At 42.8% G+C, this 26,365-nt stretch overlaps 2 protein-coding genes and 1 long non-coding RNA gene across 4 annotated transcripts; 2 read left to right on the top strand and 1 right to left on the bottom strand.

Annotated features, from left to right (window-relative positions):
- Positions 1-1,119: 1,119 nt before the first annotated feature.
- On the top strand, positions 1,120-21,788 carry snx13 (sorting nexin 13). 2 transcript variants are annotated; one of them, XM_075449075.1, is made up of 25 exons: positions 1,120-1,464; positions 10,656-10,768; positions 10,872-10,974; positions 11,137-11,226; positions 12,976-13,097; positions 13,203-13,321; positions 13,520-13,624; positions 13,748-13,836; positions 14,085-14,168; positions 14,278-14,416; positions 14,548-14,636; positions 14,813-14,912; positions 15,488-15,681; positions 15,774-15,881; positions 15,985-16,155; positions 16,286-16,355; positions 16,992-17,134; positions 17,232-17,339; positions 17,426-17,536; positions 17,669-17,830; positions 17,943-18,014; positions 18,105-18,250; positions 18,353-18,421; positions 18,511-18,623; positions 19,057-21,788. In XM_075449075.1, exons 1-25 carry the CDS (start codon positions 1,348-1,350, stop codon positions 19,290-19,292), a joined length of 2,973 nt encoding a protein of 990 aa, XP_075305190.1. In that variant the 5' UTR covers positions 1,120-1,347; the 3' UTR covers positions 19,293-21,788. The 2 variants fall into 2 exon arrangements, with proteins under 2 accessions (XP_075305190.1, XP_075305191.1); XM_075449076.1 differs by lacking the exon at positions 1,120-1,464 and adding an exon at positions 2,260-2,415 and having other exon boundaries at positions 16,956-17,134.
- A 1,054-nt stretch (positions 21,789-22,842) lies between these two features.
- Positions 22,843-24,559, bottom strand: LOC142367137 (uncharacterized). The gene is made up of 3 exons (XR_012767022.1): positions 24,297-24,559; positions 24,028-24,147; positions 22,843-23,513 (listed from the first exon to the last, which is right to left on the bottom strand). It is a non-coding gene; the product is annotated as an uncharacterized LOC142367137 (long non-coding RNA).
- On the top strand, positions 23,110-25,866 carry btd (biotinidase). The gene is made up of 6 exons (XM_075449077.1): positions 23,110-23,576; positions 24,032-24,181; positions 24,363-24,514; positions 24,607-24,784; positions 24,872-25,450; positions 25,536-25,866. Exons 1-6 carry the CDS (start codon positions 23,370-23,372, stop codon positions 25,806-25,808), a joined length of 1,539 nt encoding a protein of 512 aa, XP_075305192.1. The 5' UTR covers positions 23,110-23,369; the 3' UTR covers positions 25,809-25,866.
- The last annotated feature ends 499 nt before the right edge of the window (positions 25,867-26,365 follow it).

The raw sequence follows: 26,365 nt of genomic DNA, 5'->3' as shown, positions 1-26,365 counted from the left end.
CCAGGCCAGACTATCATGATCCCTGTCGCTTTAGGCCACTTGTTGGCTTACAAAGCAAAGCAACAGAGTGTGTTATTTCTAGAAATAAGTAATTGATTCCTTCAAATAATGAAGGAATTCAGAATGGTTGAGCAACTCACTGAAATTTAAAGTCATCCAACAAATGCACACATTTCAAATATGTGGGCTGGCAGCAAAAAACAAACCCGAAATCATGAAAAGCAGCGCTCAGACTTCCCAATGTGCCCTATGCATCAAGGGGGCTTCATATAGCATCTTTGGCCAAAGACGTTTTTACAAGATAAATCAGAGCAGGTGGGAGAGAAACCAAGGGACAGTTTCACTTTAATCAGTTACTGCATTTTAAAGTGTTGAGAAATTTCCAGGACAAACAAAGTAAGTCAAAAAATGTAACAAAGAATGTAAAAAAAAAATCAGGTATATCCTCAGACATTTCTCAAACTCCAGCATCATCACTCCTGCCATCAGTCAGCATGATGATGTGGCAGAGTTTGATTAAAACTTTAGGAAGTGAGATGGTAAAAGAGGAGGCAAGCTGTTGACATCCATCACACAATTAAATGTACAACAATTCTCTTCCTCACATGCTCTGAATTTGCATGTAGCTGTAAAGTTTGTAACTGTATCCAAACACTTACAGGAAGAAATAAACAATTTATTCTATAATAGCATTTAAATTCCTTGTTGGACCTTTCTGGAGCTATGCCTGCCATATACAAAATCAGTTGAGCCTAATTGCTCTTAAAAGCACTCACATAAGTATGACATTGGCTGACAGTGACCTCTAGTGCAGAAGATGCAGCACTGCAGTAATTAAGCTGCACTTAATGTTCAGTCCAGATTCTTAAAGCATCACAACACCTTGTTTTTGAGACCTTTTGAAAAAGTGCAGTTTGGAGGTGTTTAGGACTGTCATGTGATTGCATTTCCTTTTGCATTTTCCATTATCATTTGAAAATCAAGGTTCACACAGGGCAAACACAAGCACTCCTCCCAAACAGGTTGATCAACAAGCCAATGTTTTCTTTGGTTCTACGTACAGGAAATAGCTTAATCTTGATATATTCATAGAACTCTATTCAAAAACACCAATTAGCTTGTCACATGTTGTCACTCATAAAAGGCCTTGAACTCATAAAGAGTAGGTGTAAAGTCTACTGTCAATGGCTTGCTCGGGTGTTTCAGTTTGTGCGCATTTGTCTGCTGACAGAGGGAAGTAAAGAAAAACCAACAGAGAAAAAAGAAGAGTGACAAAGGCTTGTAGAGACGAAAGAAACATGGGAGGGCAGAGGATCTCTCCTTTGGGTTCATCTGGATGTTAAAAGAATGGACAAGCTGGTTTGTGCACTCCGCTCTCTTGGACATGAAGGAGCCAGTAAACTTATTTTGCTTCTTCCGTCCTGGATGTGTGGCTCAGCTGCTGCTCGGTCCACTTTAAGACAGGTACGATGACTAAGAGCAGCACCGAAATCTCTGTGGTAGCTCACAATCTTTCTCTGTCCCTCTGGGGTTCATTGTCTCTGCACTGTTGACCAACCTATCATCTGCTCCCTAGCAGACAATGTAAAGTTTTGCCCGGGTTAATCATCTCATGGGGTCAATGAAATATGCATTACCACCAGATTTGCAGGTAGCTTCCGCTAAACCATATGATCAGACTGCACTCTGGTCTTTCTGGCTTATTTTGTCACAGAGATGCATATTAGTAAAGCATGCACATTTAGTGGTACATCATCACAATATCAAAAAATATTCTAAAATACTTACAAGAAGAACTATTCTCTCATTTTGTTATGAAGTTTTTTAAGTAAAAAAAAAAAAGAGTAAATTATGGACCTAAAATGTTTTGGTTGCATCAATTTTTAAAGACAAGTGCAATACTAATTTTTTTCTTAATTTTATAATTCAGATGATGAAATTTTTTTCCTTGAACAAAATTTTACACAATCCCAAAATGCCATTTTATTCCTATGTTCATCGTTTCAGTGTAAATTGATAAGAAACATTGCGCACGACAGGGGCAAAACACATTTTAAATATCTTTAATGATGTAAAAAAAATATGTTACATTGAGATTTTTCATGATCCTTTAAGTTGAATATTATTTGATTCAATAATATTGGAGAAAGAGAGCCATAAATTGTTTTTATAGGTCAGTCAATCTTGATTACGCTACATACTGCGTCATCGCCTTCCAGCCAATGGCATAGCGACGTCCAGAAGCGAGGCACCTAGACGTAAACCATGCAAACATGGCGAAGCTCCGAAGAGAGTACGGAGGTTGGGAATACGAGCGCTTTTAACGGAGAAAATAACCTCAACTGCCCCTTTTACAATGTGGTGGGGTTAGCCAGAATCACTGCACGTACAGCTTTTTAGACCATGTTTGCAGAGGTAAGTCGGTACCGGAAAAACAGACGTCTGTGTCGTAAGGGTAGTTTGTTTTCCAGTGGTAGACATGGCTAGTTAGCTTGAAGCAACTAGCGTCGTAGGGTTAGCCCGGCAGGTAAACATAGAGCCTGACAGGCGAGGGAGAGGACTGCACGCAGCCGCCGTGTTTTCAGAGAGGCTGTCAGCTAAAAGTGGCTGTCATCCCCGGATTACACAGTTAACACTAAGATAATACGAGGAGCTTAGGCTATCCGCGCTGTCACCACAGCGCTGAAATTAGCTGGACATAGGCAATGTCAGAAGTAAGCGTTTAGATTATGATTAAGATCCATCAACGTCGCATTTCTACTATACAACAGATACAGGTGAGCTGGGCGTTAGCTGTGTGGACGGCTAGAAAGGCTAAAACCTACCGCGAAAGAAAGTCGAATAACGAAACAGCTGTGGGCCACTGCTTACCAAACTATCGTTGACATACACTTGTGATGTTAACCATTGAGCAGGTCGTGACAGGAAAGTTGTGGCATTTTTACTTCGTTGAAAGTATGGGACAAGCATACATGGCTGTCCATCAGGATGTTTTCAGTGGTGGTTGCCAGTTAGAATAGTTCGCCTCTCTTGTCAGGCACAAGCAAGTTGCCTAAAACAGACTGGCATTGAAATATAGAGAGGGTGTTTTGAGTGGTTGTTGTTGTTGACCAGTGGGTGTCGAAGACTTAAGCGGGATTTGTAATTACCTGAAATTTTGCTACAGTTCTCGCGTGATTCAATCTGGTTTCCTGCTTGACCTGAAACAAACAGACTGACAACAGTTTCATCTGACAAACAAACCGTGTGGGCTTCCCCTGAGAGGCAGGTAACACTTCTCCAGCAGAGTTAGGGTGGTAATGAGTAGTGATGGCATCATTGATCGTTTGGCCAGTAATCACCTTCATTTTTCACAAGGCCAATTTAAATAAAAAGAAGGAGCCAGACATATTGATTACCTGTAGATATGTGTTAAAGTGATACTTTTGTCATTTAAAAAAAGTGTCCTGCAGAAAGACTGCATAATGTAACGACTTAACACAATGCAGACATTATCTTGTTAAATGAATTTTAATCTTACTCGAGCTGTTTTGTTTCTCTTTTGATACTTAATCGTATTATTTTACCAGGTGCTTCTAAACAGCGACAGGATATCAGCTTTGTGTATGGGCCATTTAGATAACTCCCATCAGCCTCTGAAAAACCCATATCAGTCAGACACTATTTATGGAGCTTGGGCTGCGACTGCACTTCTGATTTCTGTGTAATTTACAGTCAAGTGTTAAACTTTATCTTTGGAGCTTAGAAATGTTGCACTCTGACAACCTTGATAGGAAAAAAATGCTTGGCTTGTGTTTGGATATCTTAGAATCAGTGTTGACTCTAATCTACCAATTACTGGTTCAGATCCCAAGTTTTTATTTTCACCAACATTATTTGTCACAAGGAGTTAGTTACTTATTGTGTGACTGATATAATTGCGTCATTAGATTTTATCTGCATTTAATCAAGTTAGGTTTTGGACATTGGCATGCTTTGCTTTGTCACAATCTGGAGATTTTAGTTGTTGATTCATCGTTTGTAATCAGTAGTTTGACTTTGTTCATTTTATGTCAATATGAGTTTTAATGTAGTAGTAATCTTTTACTACTGAAAAATACATATTTTACCAACACCTTTTGGTGCTGTTCCAAATAATCACCATCTCCAAGTTATCAATAGACCGTCAATCTGAGTATCAGTAGGAGCTTATCAGAATTTAGTCACTCGCAAGCAGTTGGTCCCCTTAAACCTTCCCCCAGAAGAAGAAGCCAAAAGTGTTTAAAGTATTAATGGAAATGTGACATTTTTGTTGGCTTCATGTAGCTTTTTTTGTGAAGGTGAATTGAATTTGTTTTATTGTACAAAAGGATAGTAGGTGAATACTTGGGCTCTGGCGATTTGGAATTAATTCTAACAGGCCTCGCTGTAATTTACTTCTTTTCTTCTGCCCACCTATATGGCTTGATTATTCACCTTTTATACAGCGAGCTAGTGTGTTGTTGCTTGTGTGCTCATCCAAAGGTAAACAGAGTTTTCTTGGTGCTTTTCACCCCTTGGTAAACCTTATTAAGCTGTCTTAATCAAAGCTTGGTAGACATTAAGGCCAGTGTGCTGTCACATCAAGCCTGCCTGTCATCCAGTCTACCTCTCCTCCCTTCCTCCACTCATTAGAGGCGTTTGCCCTGCCAAACAAGCTGATGGCTCTCAAGAATTAAGGCTTGTTCAGTCCTGTTTTTTGTTTTGTTTTTTGCATCCAGATATATCCTCGATCTGTCTAGGTCATGGTGAGAAAGAGTGAAGTATATATGTGGCATCAAAATTAGATTTGTCACCACTCATGATTGAATTTATCTTTATTTCATTTATCATTTGACTTTTAAAACTTTAAAACTTTGCAGAGGCAAGGAATCAAGAGTCTCCTGCTTGCTTGTGTGCTCCAGCTTCATTTCCAGTTGTACTGATGGTCTAATGATGCCTTTTAGCTGGTTGTGATCTCCAGGTGCCCACTAGGAAGGTGAAAAGACACAGCTAGAAACTCGGTTTCTGTCAAAAGAGGCATGTAGCTGACTTCATCCTCCCCAGGGTTATAATGGAGGTAAGAGCGTACAGCTCGATTGACCTAGCCAGATCAAACTGGACAGAAATATAATATCATAAAAAGTTCTCAGTTTGTGTGGCCTGTCATTGAGGGCCAGCCACCTTCATAGGATGGAACAGGTTAAACATGCTTGTGAGATTTCAGCCAACCTACGCCTAAGACTACACACAGGGGTGAATTACTCAGTTACATTTTATTTAGCTGGTTTGTATGAATAAAGGTATTACTGTCACACTGTTTGACTGACAAGTTTATTAAAGATACTAATTGTTACTAATTTTAACAATGCTTTAACATACAAATGGTTCAATTTCTCTGACAGTTTCAGCTCTTTTTGTGAATATGAATCATATGTCATAAACTGAAATGAAGTCATAAACTTTTTTTTTGTTCTAGGGATTTAATTCCTAAGTTATTGTGGTAGGTCTTTTTAGTTGTGGTGGTCTAGTTGGATTAGAGTAGCATGATCAGGCAACACTTTCTCTTCCTCTCACGCATTAACCATGGATTTCCCACTGGAGAGCTTCAGTGAACTGAATTAACCCTTTATCCAATCCAATCACTGAGACGAGTCCCAGCTAACTACTTGTGGACTTGCATGAATAGAGTCATGAATAGAAAATCCACCTTTTTAGTAGTTCTTTCCTCACGCGTGTGTCTGTGAATGGATAGGTTTGTTTTCAGTTTGCACCAGGAATTAGGGAAATTAGAGCCCATCATTGCATGTCTGAATGTAAAAAAACATTAAACAAGGAAGCTTTACTCCAAAAATCCCTGCCTCTCAATGTTGCAGTGCTTTTCAACTTTTAAACAATGGATGTCCTCTCTGATACGATGGAATTTTTTTTTTTTTGATAAGAGAGCAATTATATGGAAATAACAGCAGATCTAGGAAATAAGTGTAGATTAATGTAAAGCTGTTATATTAGTTCTAGGATTTTGTTCATCATAAAGTGTAATCTGAAGAATCTGCACTTAGTCCTTGGTCTTTCTATTTTTGACTGTTGTATCTGGAGCACTGGGTTATCTGTGCATATGGATACACTGAAATGGTTCTGTGTATCTTTTTTTTTTTAACCAAGTGTAAGAATCACACTCCAAGACATTTTCTCTGCGCAACATGCCTCCAATTATTACCGTGACGCTTGTGTGTATTTGTGTCTTTTCAGTGCGGGTTGCGTAAGGAATTGCCGAGACGTTTCAATGTGTGCATTCCCGACAGGCTCGGGTGTTAATCACTGGAACAGATGGTACATGTTTTAAACCCTGTGTAAGCTGTAATGACTCAGGAGTGTCAGTTATCATCTCTTCCTCCAGAGCCGAGCGCTCGTAGTCTCATCGCACAGCCCATCTAATAGCCTCAATATTCAGTCCTGCTCATAGGGACGGATTAAGTAAGACGAGGCTGAATTGAGCTGATTTTAGTTACTCTTCCGAGAATTACTACCATGCGTTATAATAGACCTTTACTGTATTTCCTTTACATGTGGCACTTACAGATTGGTTTCTGTTTAAAGTTTATATCCAAAAATATGTTTGTGAGATCGTGTTAGTTGTTGATGAAACTGATCTGCCTTGCTATGACACCATAGCAAAAAAAAAAAAATTTCAGAAAAAATTATAAGTATTCTAAAAATGCAACAGAAACTTAAATGTGTCTCCAGTATGCACTTCTGCATCAATGGTACCGTAACACCTATGTGAGTGATCCGTGCCTTGTGTGCTAATTCCCACATGTACCATGAAAGTTTCTCTAACAACTCAACTCAAGGGTCTTTTTACAATATTCTGCACTGTAGGTGTTGAATGGTGGATCCTCCTTTTATACCCACTCCTGTCGGAAATTAATCTGCCGATTGGGCAGTTTTTCCTAAAAGCTGTTACTTGTGTATTCGATTACAAGTCTAAATACAGTGAAGCTGGTCAGTGAAGATGTTGAAATTGATTTCCTTTGTACTTGTGACGGTTGAATAAGGATGAAGAAAATTTGACAACTTTCCCAGAAATGGGATTTGCACTTATCAACTACATATATACAAGGATTAAACAAATATACTGGGTGGAAACACTTGCACTGCTTTAGTCTCTGACTTTTTGTCACAGTTAGTTGGCTAACTTTTGTTGATGTCTCTGTGCTCTTAACAGCCTGCTTAGATTTGTTTACTTATCACCTCGCTCTGTTATTCTTTGGAAAGAATAAGTAAGTCTGTAGTTGCTGCTTCAGGTTAATGAAGACAGAGCACTTCATTGTGTCTGTTAGCTTGTGTTAGTCCATAACGCAGTGACCTGTTGGTACCTATCTGAGCCCTGGGGATAAAATTGCTGATTTTGTGGGAAAAATGTGGTTAAAACTTCTTGATCACTTGCAAAAGTGGTTCAGCTGCCTTTTCTGTGGTTGTGTGTGTTCTTGATATGGGGGAAAATCGAGTCAATATTTTAGATGATGTTTGCATTACAGTTTGATTCGATTTTCGTATAAATATCGGTAACTTTGTGGTCGATATGTTGTAGAGGTCTCGTACTGTCAGTTCAGGATACCACAGTCTGTTTAGGACCGTCACAGTTTGTGGCGAGCCATAAATCACTCTAAATAGCATGCCTACACTCCTAGCTCAACTGTAATAATGGGCCTATTCTCTTTGTTCTAGCCATTCAAGACTCAAGAAAGAGGCAGCAGTCTAGCCAGTTTGGACACATTCTGTTTGCCGGGCGCAAGAAGTTCACATGTGGTCACAGCTTTTAGTTGCCGTCAGCTCTTTAAAATGGTTTCGTCTTTAAGTTCACGTGCCAAAAAAATTCACTTTCTACTTTTATGTGTATAGAAAAACATGTTTAACATTGCTGCATTTTGATGGAATGATCTTAGTCATATAATGTATTGTTTACGGGGCTATGAAAGACGATATTAACTGTCCTCTTATTCAAAATAATGATTGAGTTTAAGAGTTTGTCCGTTGTTCGTGCTGTCATCCAGATCTTTTAGTAAAAAGAAACACTGCAGTGTCTTGCATAAGTAACACAGTCAGTGTCTCATTAATAATTGCCGAAAGTGAATTTCAGAGAACTGATTACTGACCTGCTACATGTAAAGTTTTAGAGCATGTGACGGCCTCCTGTGTGCCGTGAATTGCAAGGCGTGCTCGGAGATGCTGCTGTTCATTCAGCGGAACAACCCACATCTCCAAAACCAGTTCATCGATCTTTTTCCTCTTTCTCAAATCTTGATCTATTTAGTTGGCAGTGAGGGAAGTCTGGGTCAGCAGGTGGTCCTCAGTGATAACCATCAGCATCGGGTTTTCATTTTTCCTGTATACTGTGAATTAAGCAGGAGCTTAGCTGGTGTAATGATGAGGTGAAATCATGGAAGTTTGAGTGGAAAAATCCACAGTGACAGGCGCTGTTAGCAGATAAAAGCTATCTGAACGAGATCACCCAGTGTTAGAGGTTGAATATTAGGCTGCTCTTATTGGAACAGTCTGATATCACTGAAATGTACGCACCTGCACTTGTAATATGCCATATTCTCTTGTTTTTAAGAAACTTGTCTCATGCTCTGACCATATTTTGTTGGAGCCTACACTATGCTAGTGCGTAGCCCAACTTTGATACTGCCAATTAATATTGGCACATACTCTGTATTAATTGGCCCTGCTTTGGGAACTATTCGAGGGAAATTTCACAAGGACACCATAGAAATTCGTGGGGAGGGTTTGGCAGCAGCTGTGCCCTACCTCTGGACTGTCATGGGATGCTTAAAATTGATACTGAACAAAAGCTACTGTTCTAAGTTGAGTGAAATGCAATTACTTATTACTGTCAAGCAGTGCTGTGAATGTTCCTCAGCTATAGTTAGCGTGTTTTTGTCGTAAATTCTCATGAGAAGTATTTTTGCACTTGTTTGTAGAGTCTCTCCCAAATTTCTATTGATATGTCCATTAGCCTGAATAGCAGTCCTATAAGCATTGATTCTCATTAGATTGTCTGTGAGTAACTAATGCCCATGCTATACATAGCAAACTGATTGGCCTGTGTTTCTAAATGTGACATAGTTGGCAGCTTGTCTAATGTGTGTCATCCGATTGGCCATAGCCGACTGTGGCATTGAGAACAATGGGTCAGTGTCCTGCGGAATCTCTGTCTGCTCCTATCTGGCTCCACTGGTGGAGCTTTTTATCTAAGGAGCTCTAGTGTGAATGTAGGGCAACCGAAGATCATCATGTCTTTTCACCGACTATGCGATGGTTTCACATTCAGAGTGAGAGTATTTAGCTGGAAATAACTGAGTTTTGACTTCTAATTAGGGCTGTAGCGACAACGGCATTTTGCATTACACCTCTCGGCACAACGTTTATTAGTGTACTTTGCTGAGGTGTACACGGCCTGGTTTGAGTCGCCCATCTGGCGCCTACTGCGTAGTCGAGTTTAAGGAGCGTTTTAGCAGACTTTGACAGAATAAAGCACGGTCCGGGGACATGTAGAGAAAAACTTCCGTTTTCTGGCGTTCTTGTGACGATCTCTCTCACTGAATTGACAGTGGCTGAACAGAATGGAGTAACCTACATGGATAAGTGGGACAAAGTTGTTAGCTAGAAACTAGAGCTTGGTTTCCTGCACTGACAATAACAGGAAAATCATAGGATGTGACACGCAAATATGCACCTACGCGCACGCACAGTCGCAGTCAGCGTCTGATACTTCCCAACAATACAACACACGCATTGTGTGTCATCTCAAGTAATCTCTTCCTGTGCCAACATCTCCTGTAAAGTGTGAAACTGCTTTTTTTTTTGTCCTGCTCTGTGGATGACATTTTATCATCTGCTCTAATGCTGTGGGTTTATTTTCTTTTTTACAACCGGTGTAAAGGATTTTTAAATCAATACATTAAATTCATGCATCCATACACATAGATATCAATAGACAGACTAGAACTCAGCCCGTGAGTTTTGATAATTAGTAAAGTAATAAATTCTTACCTTTTCTCTTGTTAAATTATAGATTACCAAACACTGCAAGAGTGCAATTTCCCTTTTTTCTCAATTCATTCATTTAGGCTACCATACACATGCTAAGAAAGCACACCTTGAGTTCAAATTTGCACAAAAGGCATGAAAACCGCTGCTTTTCTCCTCCGGCAGCTGTGCATGCTTAACAGTGGGGACACATTCGGGCTTCTGCTAAGACATTAGCATCTCAACAACCTTCAGTGGCTTTAGAGTTTCCACCACATCTTCTGTGGCTGTCGTGTCAATCTCTCTCTCTCACGGTGAAGAAATAGCTTTAACTCCTTCCCGCTTAAGGTTGCAGAGCCGCTGAGATCCCTGATTACAGCTCCAGAAACCGTTTCAAAATCCCCACCACACTGTAGCGTTGGGTCGCCATGAATGTCACCCATCATATGTGCAGGCACTTCCAGTAGCTTTTGCTTCTCGTTGTTACTATGATCAGTTGGAGCAACCACTCAGCTGAGAAAGCAGCTTCCATGTGGGCTTTTGAGAGCTTCTTGAGAGGCTAAATTATGTGTTGCACGCAAAACTGCTTCCATGCATGAACATCTGTTTCTTCTGTGTTTCAGGCCAGTCTGTCCATCTGGGGATGGGGGGGTCTTGGAGTTGTGCTGTTCCTTGTCACCTTCGGACCTTTTGCCATATTCTACCTGGCCTTTTATATCTTCTGCTTCATCGGAGGGTGAGCAGCAACAATCGCACGTACACATCGTCGGATAAGGCAGCTTTTTCGCTGTAACCACAGCTCTTCCTGACTGATAATTGTTTTTCTTTATTTTTTTCAGGGGCTTTGTGGTCACTTTGCTCTATGGAAAGATAAACTCAGAGAAACACCTGGAGAAATGCGAACACTCTTACTTGCCACTCACACAAATTGGTATAATGAAGGTAAGAGCACACAAGAAACACACCTTTCAGCCTCGCCTACACAAACAGATTATTTACTTATTAATATATGGTCTTTGTTGATAAAGTCCACCTGTCAGGTTAATTCATTTCATTACTCACTGCTTTTTTTTGTTATGGTCTTTGCTGATCTGTCTCTTTCAGACACTGGATGAAATGAAACTGGAGATGAAGCCTATAAAGATTGACAGGAGACTAACTGGCTCCAGTTTCATCGATGAACCATTACAACAGGTCTGTGTGTGTGTCTGTCTGTGTGTTTTTTAAAAAAATTTTTTATTGCAATTTGAGAGTTGCTGCAGGCAAAAAAAAGAAATTCACAATAAACTAAAGTCGAGCTCAACAGCAAAAGGAAGAGCTGTTGAGACCATACATTGTGGGAAAATAGATGCGCACAGCTACCATTATGGCACTCAATTAATGCGTAAAGTGTGATCATAACTCACAAAACTTATACATATTTGATAACTTGATTAAACATTTTTTTTAAAAATCCTTTAAATACCAGCTTGAATGAATAACTTTTACAATTATTATGTGAAAGGACCACTGATCACTTCAGTCAGCTGTGAGGGACACACACACACACACACACACACACTGATTAGTCATTAAAAAAAAAAAAAGATGGCATTGACCAGCTGACCAGCTGACCACAGCATAACCATCAATGAGACAATCTAACAGAAGACAACAGGAAGATGACTGGGTGACAGCGCTGCAGAATTTTTGAACACCGTTTCATTTTTGGTCACCAGTGTCAGACACACATCAACTGGCCCAGGTCAGCAACTTCATGATTTCAAGCTTTTGAATGGAAGTCACTATGAAACATTACATATGCCCTCAAGTGTTATCTGAATTGTTGCTCCTTGCCTTTAGTGCTTTTGTTCCTGGAATATGAAAATTCCATCAACTAAAAGCGCTGGAGGAGATGGGACATATATCTATATATATATATATATATACATATAGATATATATGTATATATCTATATATATGTGTATTTGAATCCTGATAATCTGGGACATTTCACATTCTTGACTTTAATATCAGATTTTTTCTTTGATTATTTCCTGGCATTTCAGCCCACATTATGAATATCACCACTTTATACGAGAAGAGTTTCCTTTGAAATACACTTTTAACATTTGGGTCGGTGCTGCACCCCTCAGTGCCCCAAAATAATTGGTCTCTTTTAAAACATTGAATTTGTTCCAAGATTATGCTGCCAAAGAAAGAAGACTGCAGAAATATTTCTTTTGAACAAAAGTGGAACTGAAACTCTCTGCCCCGTTGCACCGAAGCTGTTTCCACCATGTGCCTGAAGTGCAAACAAAAGACACATTCGACAAATTTGTAATGAGATTTTCCGAGTGATGGTCAGATTGCCTGTCAGCACTGCAGATGGGGAACATGAGCTTGGTGAGCTTGTGTGGTTGTAACACTTAGAGTAAAAAGAAACATTCTTTTATCATGTTGTCCTCAGCAAAGAAGCGTTGCAAGTGAGAGTTAAGTGCAGACACAGCAGTTAGTGATGGTCAGATGACGCTGACTGGTCTACCATGGGGCCTCTGTGCTCCCCTCCTCCCCACAAATGCATACTTATCATTTCAGCTGCATGGGAACCTTGAGGTCTTGCACAGCTTAATGTGGCCTCTGTCAGACTTTCTAAAAGATGTGTTTTCTCTTTGTTTTTTTTATTTTATGTGCTCGTATAAGCTTTTTTATTTTTTTATTTTGACAAACTTTCCTCTCACTCTGTAGCTTATACACTAATTCGATAGGTTAGTTTGTTGTAATCTTACAGCTTCCCTTCAACACGAGTATATCGAACAGGTCTCATCTTTACTTAAACCGCCTGACATCCGCTCTCTGATCGTTTTCGCTAAACGTTGACTGTAAACAGATTTAGTGTTTAAAAAAAAAAAAGCTAAATATCCATCGATCTTTTCTCCCGTCTTCCTTCACATGTCTCTTTAGGTGATCCAGTTTGCGCTGAGAGACTACATCCAGTACTGGTACTACACGCTGAGCGAAGACGAGTCCTTCTTACTGGAGATCAGACAGACGCTGCAGAATGCCCTCGTCCAGTTCTCCACACGGTACAAGACGCACATTCAGGCAGATTCTCCGTGTTTCTGGTGGCTGTGTTTTTTGTTTTTTTTGTTTTAACCAGTCAGAAAAAAATATACTGTTTGTGTGTCAAGGTCCAAAGAGGTGGACTGGCAGCCTTACTTCACCACGCGCCTGGTGGACGACTTTGCCACCCATTTACGTGTCTTTAGGAAAGCCCAGGATCGCCTCGCCGACAGAGAGGACAAACAGAGTACGAGGACATGCTCACACTTGCTTTATGCCTCACCCACTCCTACGTTTTTCTTTTCTCCACGGGGTGTGCAAGGCGGATTATTACAGTGATTGAGATTACACATATGATGACTCAGCACAGGTGCTATGCACTTAATTATTTAAGGGGGAAAAAAGCCAGGGTTGGTGCAGAAAATAACAAGTGATTTCTGAACAGGAGACATAACAGAAGAGCTGGTGGAGTCGTTCTTTGAAGCCGAGGTGGAGATGGAAAGAAAAATCTGTCGAGATGTAGTCTGCACCTCGTACAAAGACGAAGAAGGTAAAACACACTCCTGCGGTATTGCTGGCCCTACATTTTACACTCTGCCATTAGGAAGTCTAACGTCAAATGTGTTTGCACTGCTGTAACTGGTAAACATTACTATTTTTTTGTGTTTGTCAGGTTTTCTTCGGGACTTGTGTGAGTTGCTTTTGTATCTGTTACTACCTCCTGGAGATTTCCACAACAAGAACATGAGATACTTCCTAAGGGTGAGTGCACACATTCGAATGAAATGCAGATATGGGGGGGTGGGGGTGGGGGGTACACATTTGGTCTCAATAAATGCACAATAAGTCATAGAATGATGCAAACTCATTTCGGTGAAGCCAACGGCCAAAGTTTGCCACTTCCATTGCTAGTCAGTTGCAGGCCTGTCCCTCCTGAATAAACTGCACCTCCATGTTTGTAGTTTAATTCTCAAGAGTACCTTAAAATACTGTATTTGTATGTATTTTAGGAGGTGCTGGCACGTGGCGTGCTACTTCCTCTGATCAACCAGCTCAGTGACCCCGACTACATCAACCAGTTTGTCATCTGGATGGTGAGAGTCCAAATCTGAATGTCACATCCAGGAAATAATCTATCAACAGTTAGCTCGGTGTTTAGATAATAAAATAAGTAAAAGGCTTGATGTTGAATTTTGTGTCCAGATTCGGGACTCCAGCTGTAACTATGAAGCCTTTATGAACATCCTGAAGTTAACAGACAAGCCTGCTGAGCTGGAGGCCGTCAAAGACAAGGTGCTGGAGGAGCTGCAGTATCTCCGCTCCCTGGACACTGCTGGAGATGGTGGGCTCTCATGTTTGATCACTTAATATGCTAAGCTAACATGTCAAGTTTAGTACATGTGAAATTAACGGCAAATTTCCTCTTCTGTCCCAACTTTTTCTTTTTCTTTTTCTACTTCTTCCTCCTTTAAGACATCAATGTGATCAAGAACCAGATCAACAGTCTTTTATTTGTGAAGAAGGTGTGTGAGACCAGGATCCAGAGACTACAGTCTGGCAAGGTGAGAAACTGCTGCACAGCCTTATTTATAGTTTTTATACTAGAGAATTTAGTTTAAACGCAAATATCCCAAATTAATTTAGTCCTCACAAGTCTCCAGCTGAAGCGCCTCAGAGTCGGTTAAGCTTTATGTTTTGCTCTGTGTCACTTTGCTCATCCTGTTCCTCTCTTTTGTAGGAGGTCGATGCCTTGAAGCTGGCAGCCAACTTTGGCAAGCTGTGTGTTATCCCGCTGGATCACATCCTGGTCCACAACATAGCCCTGCAGTTCTTCATGGGTAATTCTGATAAGACATCGCATCTCGCACAGATGCGTCAACATGTCTGTTAATCGCCCTTATTATCCTTAAGTTATACTATGTAGCCTACTGACCGTCTGACCCCAGGCTTTTTCATTAGACACGCTCCCTCACAGTCCCTCATGACTTCGCCAAAGATTTAAAAGCTCCCTCGACTTCACAGATCAGATTACAATAACATGCGCGTACATACAAGGAGTCGACCCAAGTTGTGTCAGATTTGGTCCGGAAAAGAGCCAACAGCTTAAATTTACAGCTAGATATATCATTGTAGCATTCCCTCCCCCTTAAAATGTTGAATTGTAAATTACAAAACTGTTTGATTTAATCATTAAAACCGCAAAGTTGTTACCAACTACATTTAAAACTCCCTGGCAGGGCCTTGGAGTTATAGGAGGGTAACGGTAGATTTTATTATTATTTTATTTAGATACCGCATGGGGACAGAAATACCAAGAGCTAAACTTTAGAAGCACTGACTGCTTGTCCATCTGCAACAGAAATGCAATAGTAGAGCCACACCGTTTGGACCGAGTTGTTTGTCTTTGATCCAGATTTCATGCAGGCAGCGGGGGCTCAGGCGGAGCTATTCTTCTGGCTCACGGTGGAGGGATACAGGGTGACGGCCCAGCAGCAGCTGGAGGTGATGGAGGGCTGGCAGAGAGACGGCAAGAAGCAGCCCGGGGCCACAAAGGGGCTGCTGAAGGCGGCTGCACTCGGTGTCTATGAACAGTACCTCTCTGAGAAGGTAGGGGCCACATTCAGATTATCATGCACGTTAAGACATGATCGTTTTAAATATGAGTAAGATGGTAATCTGACCTCTCTTTGCTCTAACAGGCGTGTCCCAGGGTGCAGGTGGACATGGCATTAGTAACAAAACTGTCTGACAAGCTGCAGATGACAGATGACCCCACACCTGACATATTTGATGAAATCCAAAGAAAGGTACTAAGATGATGTACTCCCTGTTTGCAGGGACACACTCTGTAAACAATCATGTTTCTGCTTGCTTCGCCTCCGCTGATACGTCATATCTCCCGTTGGCCAGGTGTATGATCTGATGCTACGCGACGAACGCTTTTACCCATCCTTCAAGCAGAGTCCTCTCTACGTGCGCATGCTCGCAGAGCTGGACATGTTGAAAGAGCCGAGCTACCGAGGATCTGATGACGGGGATGGAGAATCATTCAACGGCTCTCCTACGGGCAGCATAAACCTCGTAAGTCTGCCTCTTTTTTCTTTCTTTCTACGGGGTATGGCTTAACATTTTTCACGCAGAGGTGCATGGAGACGCTTTATCCTCCTGATGTCTGTGTCTGTTTCTGCTGACTTATTTCTTTTGATTTCAGTCCCTGGATGACTTGACCAACTCCTGCCATGATGAATTTATGCAACTACATGCCTTCATCTCTGACACAGGTACACTCACCGGCTCCTCCGTGCGCACAGGCTTTATTAGAGTGACTGGCACAAATCACTGCACATCCTTTTGCTCATTGTATTTTCATAAATTCGCTGGTGAATAAAGCTTGAAGGGGTCATGACATATTCTCACGTGTGGAAGAATTTCTAGTATTTGGCGTGAATATAGTTTTTTGTTACACTTCACGCTGAATGACTCGTGACTTTGTCCAGTTTATTTCTAGCTGTGAACCCCCTCTAGCTCTCCCCTGCATGTTTCATTTCTTTCAACTTTTCACCTCATTGTCTTTTGTCTCACTTCACACTGCTCCAGTATTCTTTATTTTATTCCATTACCTTCACTTTTTTTCTGTTCTTCCTTTTTCCTTCCTCCTCCCTCCCTCCCTTACTTTTCCTATCATTCTTCCATACTTTCCTCCCTTTTTCTTTTTTTCCTATCACATTTCCACACACATTGTTCTATATTCTTTCTTTGTTTGCTCTTCCACCTCCACACTTTGCACCTGCAACACTCCCCCTTCTTTCCTTCTTCGCCTTTCATCAACCGATCCCCAATCCACAAACTCTCCTTTTTGGATGTATTGCCCGGCGGGGTAGCTGATGCTTGTCTTCCCGGCTTCTGGGGTGCTGCAGGGGTTTGCAACGATCACGGTAAGACATACGCGCTGTACGCCATCACCGTCTTCAGGCGCAACCACGATGGTAGTGAGGACTGCTGGAAGACCTACCGTCGATACTCGGACTTCCACGACTTCCACATGAGAATCACTGAACAGGTGAATTAAATCATTTCACGATTAACGTGTCAAAAACCAGTCTTTAATGACACTGGAGCAACTTTTGGTTTTGAATGTTCCATGTTTTCTGTTTCAGTTTGAGAATCTGGCGTCGATCCTCAAGCTGCCCGGGAAGAAAACCTTCAACAACATGGACAGAGACTTCTTGGAGAAGAGAAAAAAAGACCTCAACGCTTACCTTCAGGTACAGCTTTAGGTGCCGGTTTACATTAGTGGTCACGCATCTTTTTGCAGAGGGCATACCGGTTACTTTGTGTGCATGTGTTCCAGTTGCTGCTAAACCCAGAGATGGTGAAGGCCTGCCCAACTCTGATTCCTTATGTCTACGACTTCCTGGAGAACAAGGCCTACAGCAAGGGCAAAGGAGATTTTGCGCGGAAGGTCATGAAATTTATTCATGCAAGCGATACAGTGTAGCTTTCTGTATATTTTCTATACGGCTGCAAACTGCATGTAATTCAAAGTGTGGTTATTTAAGAATGCATTTTCTGCATGCGTTTTATTCCCCTACAGATAGACACATTCGTGAATCCTCTGCGCAGCTCCATGAGGAACGTGTCCAATGCAGTAAAAGGCCTGCCAGACAGTCTGGCAGAGGGCATGACCAAGGTCTCTGACAACATGGGCCGAATGTCAGAGAGACTGGGTCAGGACATCAAACAGTCCATATTCAAGGTAGAATCCACTAACACTGCAAGGATTTTTCAGACTGATACATTTCATGAGGCTCGACTGTTGCTCAGTGTGCGGACGTCGGGTCTAACGCTCTAATAATTGTTTTTCCCAGGTGCCTCCACTTCTTCCTAAGTCTGACATTGACCCAGAACAGTGTCGAGTCTCAGCCCAGCTTGACGACAATGTGCGTAAGCCGGCTGTTCGGCTGCGAGACGTTTGTTTTTTGGGGGTTTTTTTTCAGTAAAATGGTAAACTTGTCTGTTGTTGTGTCCAGGTGGACGATAACATCCCGCTCCGGGTAATGCTGCTGCTGATGGATGAGGTGTTTGACCTCAAAGAGAAAAACCAGTGGCTGCGCAGGAACATTAAGAACCTGCTGCAGCAGCTCATCAGAGCTACTTACGGAGACACCATCAACAGGTCAGAAGCACATGAACCTCCTCAGAGAGGAGTGCTGAATAATCCCATTTAAAAAAAAAAAAAAAAGGGTACAACTAAATCCTCCTCCCTTTGTTTCTGAAGGAAAATCGTGGATCATGTGGACTACATGACATCACCAGAGCAGGTGGCTGACTATGTTAAGAAATTCAGGTAATCCATCCGCTTTTTGCTGCTAGGGCCTCTGATTAGTCGGTAGAGGAGGTACTGGAGTAACTTTAAATGTTTCCACCTCTGTTCAGGGATTCCTATTGGCCCAATGGTATTCTAGCTGAAACCCCACCCCGTCGGGATAAGTGCATCCGGATGAGGACACGAATAGCTGCCAAAACCAGCCTACTGGGCATCATGCCAGGTAAAAAATACACACAGTTATCAAGTTATCAGTTATCAACTGGGAACATTGAGGGGCTCCATCGCCTATTTACTCCTCATCTTTTCGCTCTTGTAGAAATGAAACGTACTGCCAAAAAACGCATAGATAAAAGGGGGATTCTCATTTTAAAGTTCACTTTGCATCCGTCTCCAGTATCCCACCAGCGCTGGTGTATAGGGTCTCAATCACGTTGCAGTTTTTTCTTTGCTTTTTTTAAATTTTGTCCGGAGCATTCAGTCAGCAGCTGATTTGGAATCGGCATTATTTTCCAGTTATATGAGCGATAAATGATCAGGAGAAACTGCATCTGAGAGATTCCAGTCTTCGCTGCTTCACTTGTAATTTCCCCTTGCTCTGCTTTAGTTTGTACACACCGCTGATGACTGCACTGTATTTGTGTCTCTCGCCTCAGATGAACTGAAGCACATCATCGGAGCGGACACCACAAGAAAAGGCATACTCCGCGTCTTTGACATGTTTCAGTACCAACCCATGAACCGGCGGCTCGTCTACGTGTTCCTCGAGGGCTTCCTGGAGACCATGTTCCCTCAGTACAAATTCCCCGAGCTCTTTGTCAAGCTGCACTCCCGTTCGCCACGCATCCACGCATACACCCACAAACTCAAATGCTCCTCCCATAAGAGGTGACAGGAAAGGACGGAGGCATCAGGACACGGGCCGACGAGACACACAGAGACTTGAGAGCTAAGAGTGAGGATGGGAGGGTTGATGTGAACTTTGGGGGTATGTGTGCGCGCGTGACCTCTGCCCTTCCTCTTCCTTCACACACTCCTGGTGGTAAAAACAATCCAATTACCCGGCTGATTATTTCTGTTGAGACAGAACCGAAGGACGAGTATCTCCGCTCTACTCTCACTCTGTCATGAGACACATGCTATGAAAAAAAAAAAAAAAAAACACGAATCCCATCATTTGCACCAAGACTGAACATGGCAATCTGTTCTTTTACTTTCTTTATTTACCCCTCCGTTTTGGAGATTTTTAGTTGCGTTGACCTTCATCCTGGGCCAGCCAATGCTGCTTTCCTACGGTCCCAAGAGCAGACCGCACAATACTGTATTGTTTTTAAACTGCAGGACTAGATAGCATAGATCCACACCTTGCCTTACCTTCCCGCTTCAGTCCACCATCTTTAAAAGCCACACAGCTGCAATCAAAAGCACCCTCATGCTGTAGACATGTGAGCTGCAGAAGCACTTGTACAGTTTGTTTTCATTGCAACCAAAAGAAATGTCAAAAGCACTGGGTTAAAGACGCGCTGTCCTAGAAATGTGACTGAACAAATATGGGTCGAAACGGTTTTATTTTTGACCCTGCATTTTTCCGTCTTCAGTGCTTCTCTCGATCCCTCCCGAAAGTGTTTAGTCCCTTCTACCACCCTTGATCCTCAAAGAGCAGGCCACATCCCCTTTAATGCTACTGTCATGACCTGTGATGACCAAAGCTCATGCTGTTCATACGTACGTGCGTGTGTGTGTGTGTGTGTGTGCCTGCCTGTGTGTGTGTGTGTGTGTGCGTGTGTGCCTGTGCCTGTGTGTGCGTGCGTGCGTGCGTGTATGGATTGACGCTGAGATACTCTAAACATTACTGTGCTTCATATCACTGATCATGTGAAGAAAGAGGCTTTTAATGGCCTAAAACGCGAGGCTGTGAGGACACACTGAAGGATGTGTCGCTGCTGAAGGCAAACTTATCGAATGTACTCTCCGGTCTGTTCTGCATTAGGCTCGTGTAGACTTTTGTGCAAACGGCTGTGCGTTTGGACGCGCGCGTGTAGCACGAAGATGCAAAGCTTCTTCAGTCAGAAACTGTGCCAGTGTGAGCTGGTGAATCAGCCTTAAATCTACATACAGTACATACTGACCAGGAGGTGCACGCTAGAGGGAGCTCTCCGTCACTTGACTGAACATTACAAGGAAAACGGAGATCCTGGAGATATATCCCTAATCACTTTTATTCTAAGAAAATGTCTTTGATTTGGTGCAATATTTGGTTTTTTTCTTTAATGCATGTGCATTTTGAATCATCGTGTACTGAAAATAGTCACTCGTATTCTTTTTAGTAGGAGAAAGACGCGGAAGATGGCTTCCCCCGGAAACGTCTTCTTACCCCGACAACTTAACATTCCGTTGTTAAAAGTGTTTATTTTACAGACTTGTTTTATAAGTCTGAGATTTTTTTTTTGTTTTTGTTTTTGGTGGGCAGGGGGTATTTTCCACATATCCCCTGTCCACTCTTGCAGCATCTTGGCTTTGGGTAATGATTAAGCAGTGATTGTGGAATTTTCTCCTGTCACAGCTCAATGATTAGCTCATGGGACTATAGATCGTTCAGAGAAGGCCTCGAACAGATGCTTCTTTTAACTCGTAAGTGGCGTTTTATGCATTCAGGGTTGTCGTGTCGAGTGCAAAGAGATCTTTATAATGAACTTATGCTGCAAAGACACCCCCCTTTGCGTGTGTGCACCCCCCCCCCCCCTAACCCGCTCCAGAAATCCCTAAACTAGGTCCAACAGGTTCACAGAGGAGACTGTAACCAATGGAATCACCGCTAATTAGCACTTATTGTAGCAACTGTGAGTGTCCTGCCTTCATTGGCTGAACAGAGCCTCATTCTGCTGCAGTCATTGGACATAACGCCCTGGACTGCTGTGATCTGCTTGCACTGACCAGCCCTGGTGGACCCTGAACTCTGCAGCCTCTCTTTTTGAGAGGTGAATATTGCAGTCGCCACGATGGAGGAGATGTCACCTTTATCTATCTGCAAACTTCTCCATACAGGAAGGCTTGTTTTTTTTTTGTTTTTTTTTTTAAATGTTTTTATTTTAACCCCAGTATATATTAATCTATGATAAAGAAAAATTGTGCATATCTGTGTACAGTATGTGTTAATAGTGTGCCTAAATGTACCGTCAACTCTATTTTCATATTTTTCTTTAACCTAAAAAACAAAAACGAGTCAATCAGAATGTCACGATCATTTTGTGTGACTGAAAATGACTTTGGGGTGTCTTTTTTTTGTTGTTGTTGTTTTTGTTTTTTGCACCATGCTTATCAAACTTTTTCTTGTGAGCACTTGTGCTCCGATCAGTATAACACTAATAAAAAGCAACTCAGACTAAAACACCCATAGTTCAGTGTCTTTAATGTGTTTTCCTTGCCGTCTTTGTAAAGATCTGCAGGTCTGGATGATGATTATTATTATTACTTCACACCCACTGGAAGAGTTGAGAGAATCAGCACTTGGGGACTGTGTCTGAAGTACATTCAATCGGAGTGAAGGGACAAATGCCAGAAGAGCTGACTTTAAGTAAGAGTTGTTTAAAGGAGTCACACTGAAGCAAATGATGGGCCATTTTACACACAGCATTTGGACCTGATAACAACAAAAAGAAGCTGCACGAGTTTAGTAAAAATGAACGGAGACTCCTTTTTGAGAAGCGTCCCTGTGATGTGGGGGCGGGAGATCAACATGAACCAAAATGGGCCTCCCGTACATGATATGAAGTTATTGTTACTACACCTGTGTTGTTTTTTTTTTAGGAGGTGACATACGAGGAAAAACTAAGTTAACTGAATGAGGTGCCCTTGCCATTTCAACGATGACAAGAGATTAAAAGCAGCATTTCCAGTTATTCTACTGGGTTTTTCTCCATTTTAATTTAAGCAGTCTCACACACACTAATGCAAAGTCTCAAATCAAACTGGACTTCTGCTGGTTAGCAGTCTCTCTGGCTCCGTGCCACACTTTGCTCCATGCAGTCCACATTTGAGCTCTTTCCCAAAGAAACGCGCAGTTTAGCGGTTTCTTCGCAGTCTTCATGTCTTCCTCTGCCCTTTTCCCACCGGGTCCATGAGGACAACAAGTCCCCAAGCAGCCAGACCTTACAGACAAGCATAGGGGTGCATTTATTATATTAAAGAAAACGGTTAACGGGAGAGAGAGAAAAAAAAAGTAAAATGGGCAAAGTGTTTTCTAACTTACTTGCAGCAAACGTGACCTGCGCCACGGTCCCCATGGAGGTCGGTCCGCCTTGTCGCATCACCTTCCGCGCTGCGCTGAACACATAAGCTCCACACAGGACCAGCCCGCCTCCGGAGATGAGTCTGCAGCTCCAGCAGCTCTTAAGCAGTTGGTTGGATTTTGACACGGGGGCTTCTGGGGCTGTTGACATTGTGGAAAAACAGCGCGCTAGCTAATGCTAATATGCGTAGCTGAGAACGTCTGGATTCATCAGACCAGCCCTAAATGCAAACCGGGTTCTATGAACTAGAGTCCGTTTCTAGAAGAACCCGGTGAAATAAATTACAAAAAAACCCGAGTATGTGCAAAGTTACACTCAAACTTTGCTACAAATTCTCTTAGCAGGAGATAGTAGTACAGTAAGGTCGTTTTGACAAAGTACTTCCGGGTAATTTGCGTCACGCTTCCTTTTTTTTTTTGTTTGTACTTTCAAATTAAAGGTCGCAGAGTGTTACACCGGCGTTGACCCACATCATAAACAGCGAGATACTGCACACTGCTTGCGGGTCCAAACTCAGACATCATACACAACACTATTTCACAAGGAAGCCTCTTCTTATCAGCTCTTAGCTTTCCACATCATGAGCCGAGTCAGCTGTGCCTCACCGGGGGACCTTTGACCGCTGCGGTGCTGCGGCTCCAACAGAGAACAGCATTCGTTACTCTGAGAACATTTACACGATGTTTCTGTTCGTTGCTCTTTTCGTGGTTCCTTGTGTTGTCCAAACAGCGTCCGCTGTGGACTCCTCGTATGTCGCAGCAGTGTATGAGCATAAAGTGATCCTGAATCCCGAGCCTCGCGCCCCCCTGTCCCGCCGCCATGCCCTGCAACACATGCAGAGAAACCTGGATATCTACGAGGAACAGGCTGCCCTGGCCGCGCAGCAAGTATGGACTGCGATAGTGTCCTGACTGTGTAGTTACAGAACATGTGTTATGTATCTGTTAAATGAATCTTTAAATTTAGAATGCTAAAATATCAAAATAAAGTGAAGGAGTTCGTTTGGAAGGAGGGGAAAGTCTTCAACATGAACTATAATGAAAGGGACAAGAGGAAATTAATATTTTTAAGCATTTTCCCATTGCCCTTCACTTTTAACTCTCTTACTCTTAACTCACTTTAGCTTTTGCTGAACTTTAAACTTGAAAGCCTGAAGTCTGTGGTGCTTATTGCCACCAGACATCACAAATATTAAGAGCTCGGATCATGAGCACGCACAAACTCAGGATCAGATTCTGGTTTAGGGGCTTGAAGATAAACAAAGTGATGCAAAGGAGCGAGGTCGATGACAGTAGATCAATGACTCTTATCTCCTGTCCTGCTTCTCCAACCTCTCACCAAGGGTGCCCAGATCCTGGTGTTTCCAGAGGACGGGATTCACGGTTTCAACTACACCCGTTCATCCATCTCTGGCTACCTGGAAACAATTCCTGACCCTCAGGAGGAGCGCTGGAACCCCTGCGCAGAGCCAGACCGGTACAGCAACACAGAGGTTCGGTTATACGTTTAGATTTGACCTTAACGAGCATGTAGGCATTCACATTTCCCTTAATTCTGACACGACAAGCTTTTGTATTGAGCTTTTTTGACAAAGATGCACCACTAACCTGTTCGGTGCCTTTTCTCGTGCCACTCCACTGTGTTTATACCCCATGTGTGTGGGTTTCTCCCAGGTTCTCCAGCGACTGAGCTGTATGGCCCGTCGTCACAACCTCTACCTGGTGGCCAACATGGCCGATCTGCAGCCATGTCCCTTGAAGACAGACCCGTCCTCACCCTGTCCTTCTGATGGACGCTGGCAGTTCAACACCAATGTAGTTTTCAGGTGCTGCGCAGCCGCTGAAATATAAGGCACCGAGTGCACAAATGCAGTTTTCTTAATGATGCAAACTGTTGACGGTATTCTCTCTCGGGCAGTTCTGATGGCCTGCTGGTGGCCCGCTACCATAAACACAACCTCTACTTTGAGGAGGCATTTAACACACAGCCACAGGCTGAAATCATTACATTTGACACACCTTTTGCTGGGAGGTTTGGCCTCATCATCTGCTTTGACATCCTGTTCCACGATCCTACAGTAACCCTGGTGGAAAGGGTAGGAAAGTACACTCTGACACACGCACTGGTGTCTAACGTAGCCAACTGTGTTCTTCTCACGCTTTCCACTTTGCTGCTCTTTCAGGGTGTGCGTCAGCTTATCTTCCCCACAGCCTGGATGAACCAGCTCCCCCTACTGGACGCGATCCAGTTTCAGCGAGCGTTCAGTCTGGGAGCCAACGTCACTCTTTTGGCTGCCAACATCCGTAACGACCGACTCATCATGACGGGAAGTGGCATCTACACCCCTGTTTCTGCCACCTACCACCACGCCCTGAGAGGAGACCCAGAGGAGGGCAGGCTGCTGGTGGCCAGGGTGCCCGTCTTGGACCCACTGTGGGTGGGACAGGGAATAGCCACAGAGGAGAGGGTGAGCCTGGGTGCAGATTCTAGTCACTGCCACAGAGAGAGCTGCGCTGATCCCCGGCCTCCCGCTGCCGCCTCTACAGATCCTACCCCCTACCCCACCTTCACTTCTTCCATGATGTACGACCCGTTTAACTTTGTCTTCTTAAACGAGACAGAGGGCGAACTCAGAGTGTGCAGTGGCACTTTCTGCTGTCGCCTTCAGTACAAGTGGAAAACACAAGGCCAAAGGAAAGAGCTCTATGCACTGGGAGCGTTTGCAGGAACACACACGGTGAACGGACGCTACGCCCTGCAGGTACAAATGAGGAGGAAATTTGAACGTTTCAAACTGATTTAATACAACGACCGATCCTTATTGTTGATCTAATCTCCATCCACAGGTGTGTGCAGTAGTTCGCTGCGCAGACTTTGAGGCCAGCTCCTGCGGACAAGAGGTGGAAGAGGCCGAGTCCAAGATGGACTTCATGTTGGAGGGAAGATTTGAGACCAGATATGTGTACCCAACGGTTCTGGCAAGCCGTCTGGTCCTGGAGCAGCCCGAGAAGCTGGACAAAACCGCAGATGGGAGAGTGACAATGAAACACTCAAACATGACCGGAGGCCTCGTCACTGCCTGCCTGTATGGAAGAATGTACCACCTGGACAATGAATGAGCTGTTCTGGAATAGATTTGTGGGAAAGAGAAAGAAATGTATTAAAGGCATTAAAAAAAGAAAGGGCCCAGAGCTTTTTGTTTTTAGTCCAAGAGCTAAAAGATTACATCAGCCCTGGATCCGCTGCTCTGCCACTGAGGGTTCAGGGTCGGTCAGGCAAATATAGTCCACTGAACCGTATCGATCCCTTCCATCACCGCAGTGAACACAGGAAGTACATTTTATCAGTATTAGCTCGGTTGGAGTGCCATAACCTCCGTGAAGCAGTACGGCTCCTCAGTACAGGTACAAATGAAGAGGAATTCTGAATGTTCAAAAACTGATTTAGTACGATGACTCTTGTCCTGGTTTTTTTTTAGTTTTTTTTTTAGCTGATCTCCATCTCCATGTGTGCGCAGCACTTTGCTGTGAAGACTCGGAAAGGATCCTCTTTTTTTGTTTTTCCCCTTCCTTTGGCTGTGCTCCAATAAATTCACTCGGTTAGATTTACTACAATCTTACAAACAGACAGACAAAAAGCAACGACCGCAATCCTAAAACATAAAATTCACACTGAG

The sequence above is a fragment of the Odontesthes bonariensis genome, chromosome 18, assembly GCF_027942865.1.
Source record: "Odontesthes bonariensis isolate fOdoBon6 chromosome 18, fOdoBon6.hap1, whole genome shotgun sequence".
Taxonomy (NCBI): Eukaryota; Metazoa; Chordata; class Actinopteri; order Atheriniformes; family Atherinopsidae; genus Odontesthes; species Odontesthes bonariensis.
Note: the sequence above shows the minus strand (reverse complement) of the source record. Positions and strands in the feature narration are given on the sequence as shown.

Excerpts from the sequence above, each read along its gene's own strand:
- snx13 (XM_075449075.1), top strand. The coding sequence starts at position 1,348 with ATGGACAAGCTGGTTTGTGCACTCCGCTCTCTTGGACATGAAGGAGCC. Across the intron at positions 10,975-11,136 it reads CACAAATTGGTATAATGAAG|ACACTGGATGAAATGAAACT; the intron begins GTAAGAGCACAC and ends TGTCTCTTTCAG. Across the intron at positions 13,098-13,202 it reads CTCGTCCAGTTCTCCACACG|GTCCAAAGAGGTGGACTGGC; the intron begins GTACAAGACGCA and ends TTGTGTGTCAAG.
- btd (XM_075449077.1), top strand. The coding sequence starts at position 23,370 with ATGTTTCTGTTCGTTGCTCTTTTCGTGGTTCCTTGTGTTGTCCAAACA. Across the intron at positions 24,182-24,362 it reads ACCGGTACAGCAACACAGAG|GTTCTCCAGCGACTGAGCTG; the intron begins GTTCGGTTATAC and ends GGTTTCTCCCAG. Across the intron at positions 24,515-24,606 it reads AACACCAATGTAGTTTTCAG|TTCTGATGGCCTGCTGGTGG; the intron begins GTGCTGCGCAGC and ends TCTCTCGGGCAG.